This window comes from Lissotriton vulgaris, unplaced genomic scaffold (genome assembly GCF_964263255.1).
Source record: "Lissotriton vulgaris unplaced genomic scaffold, aLisVul1.2 SCAFFOLD_1234, whole genome shotgun sequence".
NCBI classification, from domain to species: Eukaryota; Metazoa; Chordata; class Amphibia; order Caudata; family Salamandridae; genus Lissotriton; species Lissotriton vulgaris.
Window position 1 is genome coordinate 619796 of NW_028245833.1, and position 22272 is coordinate 642067.

Genomic DNA, 22272 nt, shown 5'->3' on the forward strand with positions numbered 1-22272 from the left:
CTGCCACAACCGCACCCCCACGAGTCTGGCCGTCCGTGGACACCAGACTCATAATTGGATCCTGATTGTGAGTTCATTGTGTATTAGCTTGAGAAAAATAATAAAGTTGTCTTATCTGATTGTGCTGAACATGATTGATTTTTCTCCTAAGAACCATTTGTAACTGTAGGGAAATGTTAGAAAATGTGGTGTAGACAGAGATCAGCTGTTTCCCCCTTGTTAGCTGAAGCTTCTTTCCTGACTTTTAGGTAGAACTACCCTTTACATTACTTTTGAGAAGATGCTTGCTATGGCCTATCAGAGGCATTCTGTCAGAATTCCTTTATCTTGACTTCTTCACAGATTTCTGCGACTTTTCCCCAGCTTAGCAGTGTAGAGGCCCCCTTCATGGAAGAAGTGATGTGCTCTATTCCATTAGAGACAACGTAATAAAAGTTTGTCTTTGCTCTTATGATTTTGAATTGTCTTGAATTTATTGACCAATGCCTTCATGTCTCAGCAATTGAATGACAAATAATTCTGATGGTTTGAGCTGTAACTTTGCAAATCTATTAATAAACCTTTATGATTTGAAACTGAATTACTACTCTCTTCCTTATGTGGCCTAGGGCCAGATGTAGGTAATTCATATTTACCGACTTAAGAGTCGGTAAATATGAAGGGGGGAGATGTAGGTATTACAGATTCTGTAAATACCGAATCGTTAAGATTCGGTATTTACCGAATCTGTAAATACCGCTTCGGTATTGCCCATTGATTCCTATGGGCCTTAAAGCCCATAGGAATCAATGGGCAATACCGATTCTGTAATTACAGAATCGGTAAATACCTAATTTTGCAAGGGTGCAGGGGGTGTCACTTTGACACCCTCTGGCACCCCAAAAATAGGCATGTGCGCCATGTGGCACACAGACATGCCCTAAGGGCATGTCTGTCTGTCACATAGCTAGGTGTGCATGCACACATGTGCATGCACACCTGAATTCGGTATTTTAACACCCAATTGGATTGGGTGGTAAAATACCGAATTTGTAGGGCCTTTGGGACTCAGAAGAGTCCCACCTACATCTGGGAATTAACGAATCGGTAAAAATACCGATTCGGTATTTTACAGATTCTGTAAATTTACAGATGCGGTAAATTTACAGAATCTGTAAAATCTGGCCCCCTACATCTCAAGATGCCAAATACCGGTCGGAAACGGCCGAATTCGGCCGTTTCCGACCGGTATTTGCCACCTACATCGGGCCCCAAATGTGCTTCATGTCACCGTAATGTTTTGCATTTTGATGTCATCCTAATTCTTAACTAAAGTTTCATCTGATGGTAATTGTTGGATCTGAATTTCCCCAGAATTTTCCCAGATCAAAGCACCTTATCACACATTTGCCGCAACCCCCACAGTTTTGAAAAAGATATTCTATGGAGCATTCTATTCAAATTATCAGTCGTAGAGGGAGTATGCAAACTCCAGATGTTTTTTCAAAGTACAGATGTGTATGCTATCTCCCTATACTCTGTGCCTTTACCAATTGCAATGCTGTGGGACATTCTGTGTCATATTAAGATTGCATGTTTTTGTTTCTGTTTTACTTGATAAAATGCAGCATGTGGCCACAAATGGTTATTTTTACATTGTACATATGAGTGTTTTAACTAACTATCCCTCAGATCAACCTTAGATCGAACACTTGGGGCTTCATTTGAGTTTTGATGGGCAAGAGGCTTTCTCAGCCTGTCCAACTGCCAGTCACTGGTGATGGCAGGTTTGAGTGAAAGAAACCCTGATAATGGATGTACTATGCCACAGTGGAAAGCAAAATAATCTGTATATTTTTTGTTTCTGCCAAAGTGTGCGTGTGTGGGGGGTTGTTTTTCAAAAACAATAAACCAATCCACCTAGAGCTGGGAGATTTCGCTCTGTCTGTGCTGTCATTTTTGTTTCATTTCTGCTTGATCTTCTCTGGCACTAGGAAATAAATGCACTGCACTGGAAAATATGACATAAGTATCAAATCGAATACTATGCTGTGGTGTCGCATTCTAGTTGTTATGGCACCATGTCACTTCGGATGAGGCTTGGGAGGTAGGAATGACGTGTACAGGGAGGTGAGGCATACAAAGGGGGCTGCTTCATCGTGGTAAAATACGTCTCTGTATAGACCTCAGAGAATAGAACAAGAACATAGTCGTGGACAAATTCTCGTTACCAAGAATCAACGAACTGTTGGCCCAGACCAAGGGAACCAAATGGTTTTCTGCGATAGACCTCACAGCGGCGTATCATCAAATGTCACCTCACCCCTCGTGCAGGAAGTTGACCTCCTTCATCACCCCATTCGGCTGCTACAGATTTCGGCGATTGTCATTCGGCCTGGCGTACGCCGTGGCCGTCGTTCTAAAAAGTTACTCACAGATTGTTCAAGGATCTCAGCGGCGTCTTATATTTCCAGGACAACATACTTGTCATGGGGAAGACCAAAACAGAGCACGACAACAAACTTAGAATCCTGTTACGGAAATTGGCAGCGAATAGTCTCACCGCAAAACTGGATAAGTGCAGATTTGGCCTCCATGCAGTCACCTATTTAGGGCACGAGATCAGCGATATAGGGATCTCTCCCCAGAAGGCGAACATTGACTCCATCAGGTCTGCTCCCACACCACGCAACAAGGATGATGTCTGCTCCTTTCTAGGGTTAGCTGAATTTTACAGCAAGTTTGTCAGAAACTTCGCCACAAAAACACACAGCATGCGCCAACTTTTGAAGACAAAAACAAGTTCAGCTGGACGCGGAGTCCGACATGGTATTTGAGAGCATCAAGAAAGACATTCCCCTGCACGGCTTTGATGAATCATCTCCCAGCATATTGACAACTGATGCCAGCGACAAATGGTTATGGGCGTTCCTGTCCCAACGTTCCACGGATGGCACGGAAAGCACCATAGGGTTTGCCTCATGTTCCCTCTCCCCTAATGAGGAGAAATTCAGCATCATTGAAAAAGAAATGCTGGCATCCATTTGGGCCATGGAAACATTTCATCAATACCTCTGGGGTTCCCAGTTCACACTCCGGACGAACCATAAACCATTGATCAAGGTTCTCACGTCCAGGGGCAACACCACGGCTACTCCACGCATCGCTAAGATGACACTTAGACTCTTGGATTTTGTCTACGACATGGAACACTTGCCAGGACATAAAAACAAAGTGGCAGATTATCTCAGCCATTCTGCTGTCTGGGAGGGGGCACCACGCCACAGCGAGTGGGACGAATACAGTGTGACATTCACGACAGACCAAGAGGACATCATCAGTGCTCAGGATTGGGAGGCAGCCTACAACAATGATTCAGTACTGTCACAAGTGAAACTGTGCGTTACATGTGGTTGGCCCAAGAAGAAGCAATTGAGAGATGACCTCAGAAAATATTGGGAGGTACGCGACAAACCATCCATCAACGACAACACCATCTTTTTGTTAAGAGGAGAAAAAGTAGTCCCCCCACAAGAGTTAGTGAACCGCATCCTCAGCATAACACACAAAGGTCACCTGGGGATCTTGAAATAAAGAAGAGAGTGAAATTATCGTACTGGTGGCCAGCTATCGACACCTCCGTGGAGCGGTATGTCAGAGAATGTGAGCATTGTGCCAATGCAGACAAATCACTGACCATGCTACGACCCACTATGGGTGAGTTCCTCACGCCCAACATCCCCTGGGAGGAATTGTCAGTCGACATTTTGGGCACAGTACTGGATTCATGGTAGATAACCAAATATGTGATCGTCCTGGTTGACAGATACTCCAAGTGGCCAGAGGTAGAAGTCTGTGAGATGGTAGACACAGAGGCAGTCACTTCCTTCCTCACCAACTCGTTCTTAAGGGAAGGCATTCCAAGAGGGATTACATGCAATAATGGTCCCCAGTTCACTTCGGAGAAGTGGTCGGCCTTCCTCAGGAGGAATGGGGATGTGGCTAAACACAAGCCATTGTATCACCCCGCAGGAAATGGTCTAGCAGAACGATTCAACAGAGTGATTATGGGTTCAGTTCAAGCGGCCATTATCGTAGGCAAGAACTGGGAGATGGATATCAAGAACAAGGTGTGGGCATATCGAATAATACCCACCCTCACAGGATACAGCCCGTTCAAAATCCTCAGAGGAAGGGAACCGTTCACCAGAGATTATCACGTTTGGATGAACCTGGAACTAAAAAGCAAATGGTCACCAGCGGTGGTCAGAAGCAACTTAGAGAAAACACAGAAGACTTACAAAGCCAACTATGACAGGAGGCATAGAGTACAAAAGGTCTCCTTAGCAACAGGAGATTGGGTCCTGGTAAAACTGGGCAACCTGGTGAAGAAAGGCGATAGCAGATTCAGCAAGCTTCTACAGATCAGAGAACTTTACTCACGCTCTGCCTTACTGAGCAATGACAAAGTATGGTCTCAAAGCAGAATGGCCAAGTGCAACAAAGTCAATGGATGGAACACGGACAACGCAACCACTAGCCCTGGATATAGTGGAGGGGACTCGGACTATGAGGATGGAGGCGTCACCTCCGGTACGCTGAGGAACTGCACGATGAGGGAGACAGGGGGTGATGCAGGTACCACGACAGAAAGGAACAACTCTTGATTCCACAAAGCACACTCCACCTCTGGGAACCAATGACCCGGGCAACCCAGACATCACGCAAGGGGCTACATCCTCACACCACAAGAGCCAGGAAGGGAGCACACAAGAAAGCAATTCCCGCTCAGGTGAAACACATGTACCACAGGTCCCCCTCACGTGCACCCGCACTGGCAGGACAGTGGTGCTACCCAGGAAATACAGCGAGTATGATATGTAACCCACTTCTTCCCCCCTCCATTCCTTCACACTTTGGCTGTGCCCTTCTCTCTCCCTCCTTTCCCGAATCCTTTCCCCTCCACCCAGCTTTCACCCTGTTGTATAATACAGTCATGTGTTGTTCTCTTGTTGATCCAATGTGTACACGCAGTCAGCATTCAGATGCATTGTTCTGTTATCTGTTGTATTGTTGTTAAGGGCGGGTGATGTGTGGTGTCGCATTCTAGTTGTTATGGCACCACGTCACTTCGGATGACTCTTGGGAATTCAGAGTGACGTGGACAAGGAGGCAAGCCATACAAGGCGGACTGGTGCAATGTTTGTGCCGGCTCTCCCTCTCCGAATTAAGGAGTACGCAACATACCTTTCAGCTCCGGTGTTCCATTTAATGGGAGGTTCCAACTCTACATATGCAGTTTCATAATTCACTCCATGTGATGCTTATGAATATACTAAATAATATTAATCTTAAAAAGCAGTAATATTTTGGTTCTACATCCCTGGTGCTAGCTTGCACGTCAGAGCAAAATAAAAGTGGAGTGAAAATCTGCAAAGGCCCAGTGAAAAGTTATTTCCAAATCATAACAAATCAGTTTGTTTTCAATTCTGACCCATTAGTAAAAAGTTGCAAAGGTCCTCTTTTTTCAATTAGAGAATATGTGCAAAGTCTACAATGCGCTCTCACGTACCTGCACAGTTAGCTTGTCGTCGTTGGGAAGGATCCTGTAGGTATAGACACAGTTATTAAACCTAAAAGAGGGAAGAGACAGAACAAAACTGTTAGCACATCACCCAGCAGCATCATTGTCATTAACAGCATGGGTTTTCATTATGAGAACAGATCACCTAGCAGAAAAAGAAAGGCCTATCCAGTAGATTCATTGTAATCCAGAATCTTCATGTGGCATAGGGACTTGCTATAGATTGATCTATTTTAGTGACGGAACTGCAAACACATACGGTGCCACCTTGTGCCACACAATGGTGTGCTGGAAACCCCTACATAGAGACAGTTTTCAATCAATCAATCAGTATTTTTTAAGCGTGACCACTCACTGCTAGGAACTCAAGGCGCAACGGGAAGAGGGGGGACCTGCAGGAGTTCATGTATGGAGCCTCTCCACTGTCAACTATGGGGATAAAAAGACCCCAGGACATCAGCGACAGATCAAGAAGTTTGTGGGATTTTTGGATAAGGGGGTGCGGAACGGTAGAAGTACTTCAACTACGTTTGGCTAGTCACCATTTCTGATTGCAAAGTTACAGCAAAGTGTGGACTTACATGTCTCTACCCCCTGGAGAAAGCTGGAGATTGAGATTACTTTACAAGTGTAAAGTAATAACAGTCACATACAGCTTTTGCAAATTAAATGTAATTTAAGTTAACATATTTAAATTAATTAGATATTTGTTTCTAAATTAAGCCGATAGTGTAAAGTTACTGCTAGTATACTTTTTACAAGAAGGCAGAGTTCTCCTCCACTGGGTCTGATATCCCCTATTGCAAAGTATGGGGAAAATTGACAAATTGTATTCAACTTTTTTTAAATGTATGTTACATATTAATGTATATTAATTTTATATATTTATTTTAAACCTAGACCAAAATAAAAATGCTAAGGCACTGTTAACTTAATTTTGAACTAATTATTTAATTAATTTGAATATATTAAATTAAAAGAATGTCGTTTTTTAAGATTTTTTAAAACTCCCACCTAAAGTAAAATATTTATATTGACTTTTTATGTGTTAAAAAAATACAAACATATGTATAGAATTCATTTCAATAAATATAATTATTTGTTTTATTAATTCAAATTATATTTATTTTAAATTAAAAATGTTACTAAATATATGTTTTCATAAAATTATATTTTTTAAAGGATATATATATTTTAACATTACATTTTATTGATACATTATATATCAATGCCTCAATTAGTTTCTTTCGGACAGGGTTATGATACCAAAGTTATTCAAATCCAGAATTCAGACAACTCTCCCCACAACTAAGCCACTTTACTGATAAAGGTCTGCCTCACAGCTATAACTACTTTCACAGAAAGTTTGTTACTTCCCTTGTCTAACTATTAAAAAAATATCAGTTGCCATTCTGGCCCCTAATGTTCTGAACCTAAAAGGCAACAACAGAATACCTTTAAAATGAAGAGGAAAAAAGATAAACTTGTCCCTGCAACATGTTCTAAATATTACATGCAAATACATAAAAAAAATATTAATAACCTTGGGCTTTACGCATACTCAGTGTAAGATTAAAAACGATTCACATATGTTATTTCAGCACATGAAGCAGCGTAAGTAGGCACATTTAGACTACTTTTTATCACAGAATGGGTGAAAAGGATAGTTGCTTATCCAGCTTTTCCAGCTTTCAAAATCAGATGAACACATTGTGCACTGATTGGAACCTTCAGGGTCTACTGGCTAAAAATGTTGCCATTTCTCTTTTGGGCAGACATTTCCAAGATAGCTTCACTTTGTAAGCTTTGAAAAGCACATCAGGCTTCTAAGAATATTTATTGTATTAAAGGGCCTTATTTAAGGTTTGATGGACAGGATATGAAGTAAAAAAGTGGTGGATGTCTGTCTCCCTCATTAAAAGTTAATTGTAGCGAGCGCTGTGGGGAGAGCACCCAACAGGGAGGAGAAAGGCCCTTGGGAGGTCCTGCCAGCAAGATCTAAAAACCTTTGCCGTGAGGGGAACGGCCGCGGACAGACCGACAACAGCGCCAGCACCCTGACCGCCGCGGGGGCAAGGGACTACATCCCCCAGGTGCCCCGGCGGTCAGGTGACATCAGCGGAGCGCCCGGAGGCGCAGGGGTAAAAGCCACGAGAGCCGAGCGCTGGTGGCGAGCGCTGTGGGGAGAGCACCCAACAGGGAGGATAAAGGCCCTTGGGAGGTCCTGCCAGCAAGATCTAAAAACCTTTGCCGTGAGGGGAACGGCCGCGGACAGACCGACAACAGCGCCAGCACCCTGACCGCCGCGGGGGCAAGGGACTACATCCCCCAGGTGCCCCGGCGGTCAGGTGACATCAGCGGAGCGCCCGGAGGCGCAGGGGTAAAAGCCACGAGAGCCGAGCGCTGGTGGCGAGCGCTGTGGGGAGAGCACCCAACAGGGAGGAGAAAGGCCCTTGGGAGGTCCTGCCAGCAAGATCTAAAAACCTTTGCCGTGAGGGGAACGGCCGCGGACAGACCGACAACAGCGCCAGCACCCTGACCGCCGCGGGGGCAAGGGACTACATCCCCCAGGTGCCCCGGCGGTCAGGTGACATCAGCGGAGCGCCCGGAGGCGCAGGGGTAAAAGCCACGAGAGCCGAGCGCTGGTGGCGAGCGCTGTGGGGAGAGCACCCAACAGGGAGGAGAAAGGCCCTTGGGAGGTCCTGCCAGCAAGATCTAAAAACCTTTGCCGTGAGGGGAACGGCCGCGGACAGACCGACAACAGCGCCAGCACCCTGACCGCCGCGGGGGCAAGGGACTACATCCCCCAGGTGCCCAGGCGGTCAGGTGACATCAGCGGAGCGCCCGGAGGCGCAGGGGTAAAAGCCACGAGAGCCGAGCGCTGGTGGCGAGCGCTGTGGGGAGAGCACCCAACAGGGAGGAGAAAGGCCCTTGGGAGCTCCTGCCAGCAAGATCTAAAAACCTTTGCCGTGAGGGGAACGGCCGCGGACAGACCGACAACAGCGCCAGCACCCTGACCGCCGCGGGGGCAAGGGACTACATCCCCCAGGTGCCCCGGCGGTCAGGTGACATCAGCGGAGCGCCCGGAGGCGCAGGGGTAAAAGCCACGAGAGCCGAGCGCTGGTGGCGAGCGCTGTGGGGAGAGCACCCAACAGGGAGGAGAAAGGCCCTTGGGAGGTCCTGCCAGCAAGATCTAAAAACCTTTGCCGTGAGGGGAACGGCCGCGGACAGACCGACAACAGCGCCAGCACCCTGACCGCCGCGGGGGCAAGGGACTACATCCCCCAGGTGCCCCGGCGGTCAGGTGACATCAGCGGAGCGCCCGGAGGCGCAGGGGTAAAAGCCACGAGAACCTCTCGCACCGCGAGTCGCGCGCGGGAGCGCCGGGCGAAGCCCGGGCAAAGGGCGGGCCCTCTACGGCCCTCATCGGACAGAGGAGGACGGGGACGGGCCACCCCCTTTGCAAGTTGTGAGGTAAATTTCCGACCCGTATCACCGTAGTACTGTATTCATGCCTAAATCAGGGGATATGTCCAATCACATCCCGGACGATATATTTGCACATTCCCCATCTAGCTTCCCATGGCTGGATGACCTGAACAGTTTGTGCAAGGTCAAATATGTGCCTGCAGCACCCTCCCCCACTCCAAAACGTCGCAACTCATTATCACAGCCAAGGGAGCAGAATTGTCTTTCTGATACAAAACCCACACCTCCCAGGGCTGCGCTTGTCAAAAAGAAGATTGCTGGGAACAAAGCCAATGTGAGTTCTACTAAACTTCAAACACCTGATAAACCTTCTCCAAGCCCAAATTCACCCTTAACTAATCCCCTTTCTACCATGCCACCTGGTGTCAACCTGGAGGATTTATCACCACCTTCCCACCAGGCCTTGCTATCTATAGTTGATCATCTGCTCAAATCTTTAATACACCCCTTGATGGACAAAATCTCTATGTTGGGGAATAAGCTCATAGGGCTGGAGAACTCCATTGAAGCACTCCGGAAACCCTCTGCCCATATCGCAACAACTCATTGTCCACCCACTACCGTCCATTCAAATTTACCTAACTTGACTACTTCATATGAAGCGGCGCCTATCCAATTGCCAACCCCCACCTCCTCCCCGCCTATCAAACCCAAAGCCCCCCCGAAATTGAAAAACCCACGTCATGCTCCTCCTAAACTTACATATACCACCCACATCCACTTACCTCCAGAAGCGGCGCCTTTTGTCATTATCCTGTCGGGAGTCCCTGAATTAACAGAAGGCAAAGCTGAGAGACACCACGAACTAATGAACAAGGTCAAATATTGGCTATCAAAAAACAGACCTCTGCCCCACTACCTTGATGGCCGAATAATAAGTGTCCGGAGGGTGGGATGGCTTGGGCCTCTTAAAAAGGACATTTCGGGGGATCTGATCTTGATACGTTTTAGGAGTAGACTCATTGTGCCATACATGCGGACGTGGCTACCCCAGAATGGAGACGGGCTCATTTCTACCTGGAACCTTCATGACTTTTACCCTTATAGGCCCTACATGTTTTCCCCTAGTACCTGGGGCATTGATAGCTTCCGGGGTGGTAGTGGAACATACCCAAGAAACTGCAGTAGTTTTCCAGTGGCCTTTAACTGTCCCATACCACTGTACAATGGTTTTTCTGTGTCATAATTATTAATTCTTGTAGATTACTGTGCCCTATAACGTGGTCTAAAGGTGGCGTAAAGCATGTTTAATGGACTAACTGTGTAACCAAAAGTTATTAGGAGACTTATTTTAAAATGTTTATAAATGTATTTTAGTATTTGTATGTATGCTTTTATGATTTTAATATCTAAAATCGAATAAAGCTTTGATTCATTCATTCAAGTTAATTGTAGTCAATGGCACTCTAAATACTGCAAACAATTCTGCAATCCCACATTGTGCCAAAGTACCAGGTCAGCAAAACTCTAAGGGCCTGATTACAACTTTGGCGGTGCAACGTCTATTCCGGCCCACCACTGTACCGCCAAAGCTGTGGTCAGACCACTCACCAGATTTGGAGTTTCTTTCTGTCTGGCGAGCTTTTGGCCTTCCCATGGCGGCGCCTCAGAAAATGGGCACAACAATGGGAGTACCAAAAACAGTTCCTGCACAGCACTGACTGAAAAGTCCAGTCATGCAGGAACCGGTGTGTATGCACACAGGGCGGCCTTTGTTGTACCCCCTGTATGCATCCGCATGCGGAGGAGGCACAGGGGGCCCTGCAGGGCCCACTTTGTTTCCTCTCCACCACGGTGTTCATGGAATGATAACCTCCATGACACTGCCGGAGGAGAGGAAGCTCGTAATATGCTTGACGTGGCAGTCCCACCAAGCGTATTGATCCCGCCTGACCGCTGCAACACCAACAGGGAAGAGCGGTTCCCTGGCAGCTGCCACAGGCTGTGGTGGTCTGATGTCCCCAAATCGTAATAGGGCTGTCGGGACACCGCCTCCTCCTGCACCAGACTCCTAATCAGGCCCTCAATCAGATCCAAAGACATTAAGCAGGCCAAATGAATTTTACACATACATATTAACAGTAATATTTAGTTTTTTGCAAGTTGTGTAATTATACATTTACAAATATACCTTCCATGTACCTATGTATCTACATATTTACTACTTAATTCCCAGAGTAAAAAGAAATCAGCCTCTCGAATGCACTACCCTATATCTCACCCTATACCTCTCTCAATATATCCTCTAACTCGACTCTCTGACTCATACCAAACCTCATTCTTCTACTATGATCCCCAAAATAACCCTTTCTAGACTCTTCCCTCCTCTATTCCTCCTTGCATCATCTCAAACCTCTTTTTTTTACTATTCGGATCTGCCAAACAAGCCTTTCTAAACCCTTCCCTCATATATCCCTCCTAGATTTATCCGATACCTCATCATCTTTCTCCATAATCCACTTCTAGAGACTCTTCACAATCTCTCCTTTACTCATCCTATACCTACTCCTACTGTTATGATCTCCAAATAAACACTTTCTAGACTCTTCTCTCTTTTGTCCCTCCATTATCAATTTCAATCCAACTAACAGACTCACATGCCCACCGTTCAAATTAATGTATATTTCCCTATACTAATTTGCCACTAATCCGTTTTGGGTTCCAGAGTAGCATGCTACTTGCTGAAAAGTGCTTCGACACCAGGGGTAGTAAGCCCTATATAAATGCAAGTACAATTACAATATTACTTTTTTATGAAAGAACATAGTTAAGCAAGTGTAAGGTTTATCTTCCCACTATTTTTCAAAGGCTGTAGCTCATGCAAAACAGTTTATGATGGTAAGCCTGTAGTTTGAGTTTCCAAGTCCTTTTATTTTAACCTCACTGCTGATCAGTAGCTTTTGTTAACACCTGCCTTTTTATTGTGTGAGCCCTAATGCCCAATATTGTGAAGAAGCCCTCCTAGTACAGCTGCAAAGGGGATCACTTGATATATGGGTCTGGTATTTTTTTGAGCCAATGGATAGGCCAGAATGTGAAACTGCAGGAGGAACGATCTGTTGAGAATGTGGCGAGCGAGAGCAGTTAAAATATTCTACTCCCACTTAGGGAGAAGCAAAGTAATGGAGCCTGCTCCTTCCAGCACCCAGTACTGTGTTGGCGGCTGAGCTGGCAAGGGCCTTAGGGCTCCCCTGCCAGTCCTTAATGGGGGATTGATTGTGGGTGCCCCGGGTGGGCACTCTCTATTAATTAATGAGGCCGACTCACGCCAGGGTAGCCTGCAAGGGCCACCGGTGCCTTGCACTCCCTTTGGCTGCCAGCATAAAAAAACATGTGGGGTGCCTCGTTTGAGCACTGGGGCACTCCAGGGTTTTTACCTTTTCTAAAGAAAACATGGCGTGCTGCTGGCACCTCCACGGCTCATGGATCTGCTTGTAGGTACCCAGAGGGTCCACAGGTCTTTGGGGCTCCCCCCTCAGTCCCCAACAAAAATGAAAGATGTGGGTGTCTTGGGTGGGAATCAGGACTACAAAAACAAATACTATAAATTAATAATAAATGAGGGTTAATACCAGCTCACTTATTATTCACTGCTCTCGCATGGAGTGCCCCATAATGGCCTGCTAGGGCTTGTTATTTACATTTTTTTTTATCCTGGTGGTGCCCTAGAAAGAGCAGTAGCACTTCGAAGCATTGTTGTGTGGGAGATGCAGGAGGTACAGCAGCCCCACTGGAAGTATTAAAATAAACAGTAAGCCTCCTGGGTCATTAAATCAATTGACCCAGGAGAGTTCAGCATGTTTTTTAAGGCACTCCTAGCTGGAATTCTATGCTCTTCCAGTGGAGTGCACAGTTCCCTTGTGGTTGTTTTTATGACTAGATTTTGTGGACTGAAAAATGTTTAAAGAAAGACTCAAAAACATGTTCATTTTTTAAATAAAATATTAGAAATAATTTTTATGACAATCGCTGTTATTAAACATTGCATTGTGTGAATTAATGATATATACAATAGTTATTGGTGATTTTTTGACAAGGATAATAGGTATGCTTTATATATGCCATTATGCCGATCCCTTGATAAAGCCAGTAGGTGTACTTATTATATTTTTGCATTGTGATATTTTGACAAAGTCACTAAATCACCCATCACATAGACAGCCTGTGGGGGTTCGGCGCAGACCTATCCTGTGCCAGGCACTATGCTCAACCCCTCACCTCACACAGCCAGAGGCCGTGCACAGTTGGAAGTTCGGTGCCAGTGAAGGGTTGGATGGAGGGCTTGTCGACAGATTAGGCCCTGCACCCAACCAAAAACTGTGCATGACCAAAGGCAGTGTGCTGTAGGGGATGCAGGGGGCTCACAGACGGTTGGGATCAGGACCTGGCCACGGGCCAGGCTTGCTTTGTGCCAAACACCATGCTGCACATGGCCAAAGCCAAAGCGCCAGCGGGGGTTGAGCTCAGGTCCTGTACACAGGCCAGGCGTTACACCCTACACCACACCCCCAATGACTATCAACATCGTACTTTACAATAAAAAACATAGAAATTTACTGGTAAAAAACGCAGGTTAAACTTATGCTACAGTTAGGAATTGTAATGATATGTTACTTTACATATGAAAATATCTTAGAAACACACTGAGGTGAATATGTCTGTTAAAACATACTGTTTTAAACGAACAAAACAACTGAAATTCACCAGTTGTAGTTATCTAAAGTCAATAGTTGAGATAATTGAGCTGATAAGTTAATTACATCACTCATGACATGTTCTATGGCATCATTGATACCATCAAGCAACATTTGCAATAACATTTCACCTAACTATAACGTCCAATTAACCTTAGTTTTTTCCAGTGAGATATATATACTTTCAGGCGGAAAACAGTTAGAGTTATGCTATAATTAGGTTAAAATGTCAGTTAAAACGTAACATTTTAATTGCAAAAAAACACTGAAATTCACCAGTTATACTTAACTCAAGTAACTATAACGTGTGCTCCAGCCATGGGCAGTGATGTCATAAATGATGTTATTTCCGTTGATATCAGTGATCTTATCAATGATGTTATAGAATATGTCATGAGTGATGTAATATGCGAGGTCATAAGAAGTACAATTTATAGTTTCTTGAAATAACTTAAATAGGTACATTTCATTTTTTTATGTTACCTTTTTACTGAAATTGTTTACCTAACTATACTGTCACTTTAACCGTTTTTTTAGAGCACTTCAGAGCTTTTTAATGAAAAGTAAGATATTGTTTCCATACCTAACTATAACATCACCTTAACCTTTGTTTTTTTTCATTGAGTTTCTGTTTGTTTTATTCAATAGAATTAACATTTTATTACTATGCCTAACTTTTCCAACTCCCCACCAGCCACGGCCTTTGGGCATGGCCTGGGGCAGGCCACCTGCAAGTACTGCCGCCAGTCGCAGCAGTAGTGCAGCTACGCTTTGCATGGCTGATATGCAAGTTATGGATTGTGGTTCTAACAATAATGGTGGTTCTTGCTAATTTCAAGAGTTTTCTGGTCTTAATTTGTAACCATAACTGCACTTCAACTGTGTTTATTTTACATTTATATGATTTATTAATTGCCTGTCATCTTCTGTCACTGTTTGGAAAAATGTGCATTTTTTGTTGGGGAATAGATAATATGCTAGATGCTACAGGAATCCACATCATGGAAAAGTATGGCTTATAGACATATTTAATTCACTTTGTTTGACTTGATGTATAATAGACAGGCCCTCTTGCTTATTAGTGTAGAACACAGCCAGCCTCCAGTGTGTGCCATTATCAGAACCTTAAATCTTGGCTGATTTAACACATTTAACACAAAAGGGGGAGTTCGGGCATTAGTTGAGGAGCGGGGATCGTTGACCATACCCATGTCCCTATATGAAGATTTGCTAAAGCTATCTGTCTTGAGGAGATAGATGTATAATTAGTAACCTCAGGAGCGGGGGAGAGCAACCACCAGTGCCCATTGAAGTTGAGGCTGCATGAGGTGAAGGTTCTCAGTGCTTGGGCTCTTAGGGATAAGGGCACAATACATTACAAGGATTCCGATAAGAACTCTTAAAACCCCATCTTTTCAATTGACAGGTCACGAGTAAGCTAAGCATATTAGGCGTCTTCCAAATGTCATACAGGTCCCTGATATGGGCCAGTGATATTAGCTAATGAATTTGTATTTTTGAACCCATCTTTTTACTTTTACTACCCTTTGTCAGAATTGTCTGAAACCTGAGATTCCTGCACTGGCTTTGCTTGATGACAGCCTGGCAAATGTCATGCAGATTCGTTGACTGGTGATTGGTATTAGCAAATGAACACCGTCTTGACCCAACCCATTTAACTGTGTTCATCCTTGATGCATTTCCATGAAACACAATATATCAAGAGTAAGTTCAACATGATTAGGGTTTGTCAAATTTCATGGGTTTCTTTAATAAGGTAATAATATTATCAGCAAATCAAGAACTTTTGGCTCTTCCTTCAAACTTGCTCGCACATAATTGATCCGCGTAAAACCTGATATACCAACAGAAAATTAAACATGCTCATGGTTTGTCGAATTCCATGCAGATTTGTGACATCGCAGTTATTAGGAAACCAATACTTTTCTGATCCTCTTTTAAATATACCACACTTGATGAATCTGCACAAACTTGAAAATTCTTGAAGTGAGCTGATTATGCCAAATGTCTGCCAAATCATGTAGACATTCTGTAAACAGCACTAAAGTTAAAAGCAAATCAATGTACAGAGGCAGCAGTCCGCCTCTGTTCTTATGGTTAGATCATAGTTTGCATTTTGAAATATTTTTTATTTCCTTAATAACTTTAACGCCATTTGACAAATTTTCATGAAACATGCCAAAAAAAGGTTGTCATCCACTTGTGGCTTTAACAGCACGTGCTGTGCAGATGTGTCAAATAGAGGCCAAAGAAGGGGGGTCCCAAAGTGCCATTTTCCACTTTAAGTCACATAGAATTCTTTGCTCCTCAATAAAGAAAAAACAGGTCAACAGAATTGCAGTAAATTTGACCTATGAATAGAACTTTACTCAAGGAAGCTTCTTTGGTCTAAATCTGCTCAGATGTTTCTGAGAAATTAGTGGCCTGGTCTGGGCATGAAAAGTTTATATTTTAGAGCTATTTGGACCAATAATTCAGAAATCATTTGCGGATTCACATCCAGTCCAAAAAAGCCTCACAGCGGTGTATGAGGGAGCTTTTTCTCCCATTGTCTATTGTGAATTCTCAAATTGGCTGCAGTTTCACCAATCCACTGGGCTCTGACTGGCTGGATATCATAGAAAAATTACAGTTGCAGCCACCATTACCCAACACAGTGCACTGAGCACCGTGTTATGAAAAGAAAAAGGCATGGCGAGTCGTATCTTGGCCCTAGGCCTATGTGAGTTGGCCCAAAAGTGTCCCCTGTGACATTCATATTAATAATCAGGATTTGGGAATCCTGTGCTGGGTTTGCGAATCCTATTCCCTCTTTTGGCCTCCATGACCTTCAACCTCAAGACTGGCACACATTCAGGAATGCTTAAATATAAATTACTATATATAAACAACGCAACTACAACTGTGCCATACAAATGTATTAACCCAACTACCACTGCGCACAGTCTTTGGCCTTGTGCAGAGAGTGATAGTCAGCTAGGGAGGGTTGTACACAGGGCCTGGGGATTGGACACAGGATCAGCTGCCAATCCCTGATGTGCAGACCAACACCTAAGGCACAAGTTAAGCCCAGTTCTTCAATATCGTACTATCCAATAAATACTATGGGTGCCCTTGACAAAGAAATACCCTTAGTTGAACAGAGTCTAGGTTCCTGTAACTGCCCGGCAGGACATCGAAAGTTCCCTAAACATTACCCCCCTTTCCTCCACAGGCCCCGGAGACATCTCTGGTCATGCGGTTAAACAGAAATACCAAATATTCACTGGAAACCATAGGGTAATTTAATGGTGTTCTTTGCTTTTCTTATAACACCTGAATGTATGTTTAAGAAAAGCCTTAGAAATTCACAGAAAAATGGCATAGTTAAAGTGCAGTTATGGTTAAAAAAAACTCACTTAAATTCACTAGATATGATTTGGTAAACTAATTATAACACACGCCCGGTCATGCACTGCTTATGACTTTGCGTTCAACAGCCCTCATGACATTAAATTACACCATTGGTGATATCACTAATGACATCTCGAACAACATGAATGACTACATCACTGATTACATCATCCATGATGCTGCTGTAGACATTAATTTCGATTTTCTGATGATGTGAATGATGAATTTAGACATTTACATTACATTAAAATGGTTACATCTTTTTAGTAATACTTTGTTTTGAATCCCATGTGAGCTGGTGGGGACAGGCAAGCAAAGAGACATAATACCATCCACCCTAAATAAGGCAGATGGTGTATTGACTCTCTTATGGACCATATTGTGACAAAGTGTCTGAGGAAGTATTATGTAGATTTAGCCAACGAAGGCTCTGTCGACAAAATTCTTAAAATCCACTCATTATTAAATGAAGCAAGTGGATTGAGGGTTTAGCAGGCAAGGTACTCCGTCGGGTTTGCAACGGAGTACTCTGTCAGTGTCAGCCAAACTCTAATTTGCGCCTAAACTCTCCCAAACTAAATATGTAATAACAAAAATGCACAATGAGTATAATGTAATATTGTCCTTTATAACCATTGAAGGGGTCTGTTGACATTCACAAACCACTCATCCATTGGCATTGTGGTTTATAACGCTATCAATGGCCCTCATTAGCAATACTGGACCCTGTGTGTATGTGTAAATAGATAGATAGATAGATAGATAGATAGATAGATAGATAGATAGATAGATAGATAGATAGATAGATAGATAGATAGATAGATAGATAGATAGATAGATAGATAGGTATAAAGTCCTTTAACATTTTTGTGCAATAATCTTAAAACTAATGAAAAATGTCAAAGGATTTATATATTTAGCATGGTATTAAAAAGATAGCTATAATAAGAATGAGTTACTAAAACTAAGTATACAATGCAAACATTTTTTAACTATAAAGAATAATATAATTTTATATACTATTGTCTGCATTACAGAAGTAAACAAAATACAAGACGCTACATCGAAACAAAATTCTAACAATATTTCACAGAGAATGGAAACACACTGACAATACTGAGTTATACTTTGGAGACGAACCATAACGGCAAGGCAAAATATTGCTTATGGGCTGCATCAAAATAGTAACGTTTAAGAAATTCTAAAGGAAAAATAACTCCTTTATTTAGTGGAGAAGTGTGGCTCAGGGGTTAGAGGCGGCAGACCCGGAAGCTGAGATCGGTCCTGGACCAGGGTTCAATTCCCCGCCTCGGCGGGTCTTGGGCTCAAAAATTCCACGGACTCGATAATTCTCGTTCCGGTGCCTACTCGACTCACGGGTTCACACTCTGCAACTCTGGGCAATAGCTTGCTTAATCTCCACTACGGCCCCTCGCGGCGGGATGCCTGGCTTTCACCTTGTGGATACCCTGCTGGGGTTATCTCACAGGGGAATACCAGGACGGGTTCCCAAGGCAAGCGCCTTGATGCCTTCGGGTGATACGTGCGCTATATAAATCGCAATACATTTACATTTACATAGTGGAAGATATTAAAAAAAAGTGCCAATCATGGGAAGAAGAAAACGATAGTGACAAAACAAAAATAATACATTATACAGGTATATTCATTTGCAATATTTGGATGCTTAGAAATAAAATGTATCATAAATTTCTGTTCGGGCCTACAAAAAAAAAGCAAACACAAATTTTTGAAAACATAGAGCCTTGTTAAATAAATGTTATCACTCAGTTTAAAGGACACTTCCTGGCTTATCTAAGCCATTATACCTGTAAAAGGCTACTACATAAAAGTCACTAGAGAATCCAAGGAACCCGTACACTAATGCATCAAATGTACTATGTCAGAAAAAAAGTGAGATACTTACAAATCTTAAAAATGTTTTTTCTAAAGAAATAGAAAACGTTATCTATGAAAACAAAGAAGTCTAATTAACCACTTTTTGAGGAAAAGACTAACATCAGGAAAATAAAAAGATTAAGAAACAGCCATTGAAATTAACCCACCATGGGCCCAATTATGAGTTAGATGGAGCAGAATTGCTGAGTGGATACCACTATGCGTAGATACTAGTAGCCTGGCGTTTTGGTACCTGGACTACCCGGTGCTGATCTGCACCCGGAAAAATCACTAGATGAACAGGGTAGGGGCTGCTGGCATTTGCATAGCCAAATCCCCACTTATCCTCCTCCATCTCCACAGGGAAGATGCTCGCCGGCACACATAGGCCCGACACCCTTCTTTTTCCCCTAGCACATCACCTCCCCATGGACCTTGACTCGGAGCAGGTGCTACCTGAGTGTATTGGTCATTGGAATCGGGCAAAAGCATGAGACACAGTACCTGGTATTCCTAGGGACACATGATGACTCCACATTCTGGGGCAAAAACTCATGATGGCCATTTCTAGCCCCAGAGATATTGCTCAGAATCAGTAATTCTGACCCCAATATCTCTTCAAACCCAATCTGGTTATTTTATAATGTGCCTCGAATTGTTCTCAATAAAATAAATTGAAAAGAGATTCACAAATATTTAATTACACCAGAAGAATTTCCAAATCAAATGCGTATATCATGTGACAGAAAAATGTATCCATCCATAATCAAGTACAGAAGGTTAACTTACCTTAAAATACAGCTCAAGAAAACAATGGAACTGGTGTAAATTGGCTATATTACAGCAGAAAGAAATTACATTTAAAAAAATCTGTGATCATCTCTAAATTTGGTTACAAAAAAACAACAACAACATGCAATCAAGCTGCATTTTAAATAGAATATAATTCTGCCAGAAGCAAGTAAGACTATAAAACGTAATCGCGATGAAAGTATCACTGTACAATCCCTACACCCCTTTTAAACTGTTGTTTTGTTACAAACAAAGCAACTTACAATACCTCTAAAGAACTATGAAAGGACTTTTATGAAAGACTATTATATTTACCTATTCATTGTAATAAGCACAGAGGGCCAGGTTCACAAAGATAAGTCTAACTTTACGACTTTCGGTATTTACAAAGGGCATTAAGAAGTAGTAAAGTTAGACTTTTGTCTCAGTAACACTTAAGTTTTGGTCGTACGTTTAACTGAGACCAAATCTGAGATAAAAGTCTAACTTTACTACTCGTAAATGCCCTTTGTGAAGACCGAAAATCGTAAAGTTAGACTTTCATCTCAGTTTACCTTTGTGAATCGGGCCCAGAACGTTTAGTACTAGCGAGTAATAAGGAAGGCAAAGCAGGTCATTTAGAGACCTCAACAGGAATCTGCCAGCATGTTGGGTAAGAAGAAGCCTGCTCCTATTAAAACAACTCACCATGTTTTAAGATCTCCACCTACTATGAAGGGATCTCTCTGCCTTTTGTGTATCTGCCAGTTCAGGATTTGCAAAGAAGGCAAACAAATGTGTCCTCGTGTTCCATGTTGTGTTGACCCTGCTCTGCAAATGTATTGTTTCCCTCAAGCATAGATTTTAATTGAGTAACAAGAAATGGTCAAATAGGCTGCAATTTTTTTCCAGTGCATCCAGGTCATTTTTGTGCTTCCTGTTCAAGACTGCCACACTTCACCTGGTAATCCTGAACAGGAAACATGTATGTAGAATGACCGATGAGGTAGATCTGTTGCTAGTCAGAGGTTTCCAACATAGGTGCCAGCTGCAGCTCCATTTCAGCCTAGCTGGTGCTTCGCACACCTGTAAATGAGATGGTTAAAGCATGAGATTTTGTGGGGGAGAACAGTGCTTAATTTGTAAAAAATAAGTGTCAAGGCCCTCTTTAGATGCCCCTTTGCTTGCACCACTCATTGCCGCTGTCAGAGCTGCCAATTATAGTATCTAACCATCACACTTCTACAAGTGTGACAATTCTGACAATTCCAGGCCCCCAAAGCTATAAGAATTGTTTTGCCTGCAAGTATTAGTAATTTTTAAGGTATATTGAATAAATAAACAAACAACTGCTGTTGTGCTCGTCTGTAAATTAGACAATCAGAGCCACCATGTGGAAGACTATCATAAGTGCTGGTGTTGACAATTAAGTGCCGGTGCTGAGCACCGGAAACCACCGGCTCAAATTAAGCACTGATTAGAACCCTGATTTATGGTGGGGTTTTGCTTGCCAAACTCTAATTGACCTCCAAAGTGTTCCCACTAATTATTAGAAATTTGGCCCAAGCCTTTCACTTTTTAGAGAAACAGAATACCTTTAATAAAATAAAAACAATAATTTGCTTTAGAACATCAATGTGAAAACACAGAATTTAGAGGACCACAAGGATGGTTTCAAAAACGTCTGGAAGAATTGGAAAGGGATGTAAACAGAATTTATAAAACAGTACACCTTACATCGAATACATCCTAAGGTGGTAAAGGTCAACCTGTTAGTGTTTGTTAAAAAAGTTTAGAAGCAAGTTATTTTCAAATGTTTTTTCATGTATGCAATGTAATAACCTACAATAAAAGCCACAAATTGCAGCTTTCGAACACTGCATCCTGTACTAAATCACACAGGTGTGAGAAATTGGGTTGTTGGTTGACTCTGGGTGCGAGCCCTGGTCAAGCACAGCCACAATACCTTGTAGGGTGAACCACAAAAAGTCATTTAATTAGCATGTGCCTCGCCCTGGGTAGCTTAGCACAAAAAGCATTCAGGCCAAATTTAGAGGCAATGTGTAAAGTATTTATGCAGCACACAAACAGTTATAACTTGAAAGCAGAACACACGAAAACTCCCAAACCTAATTCATACCATAACAACCTTTATTGTTGGATTAATTAAAATTGTTACAATGTGCAAAAGTCTGGCTAAAAATCAGGACTATCATAAAAGCAATAAAAAAATATTGAGTACATTTTGATAAATATTTGACATCAAAATGACAAAAATCCAATCAGTAGAACTGGAATTATGAATTTTGAACTTATTTTAAAAAGACTAGCTCCGAAAAGATCAAAGAGCCAACCATGGACATCTAGTCGCACAAGACTGGGTCAAAGTAAAAAAATATGGTCGACTGTGATGGAGCACAGTTGGGATACAAGAAGTGGATT

At 42.9% G+C, this 22272-nt stretch overlaps 1 protein-coding gene across 1 annotated transcript in view; it reads right to left on the reverse strand.

Moving 5' to 3' along the window:
* INPP5D (inositol polyphosphate-5-phosphatase D) overlaps positions 1-5612 on the reverse strand; it is a gene marked incomplete at its 5' end in the record, with an annotated part of 480457 nt that extends 474845 nt beyond the window's left edge. The window contains one exon of the mRNA XM_086949164.1: positions 5552-5612. Coding sequence (XP_086805290.1) covers positions 5552-5612 — 61 coding nt within the window. The remainder of the gene's footprint in view (positions 1-5551) is intronic.
* Positions 5613-22272: the final 16660 nt, after the last annotated feature.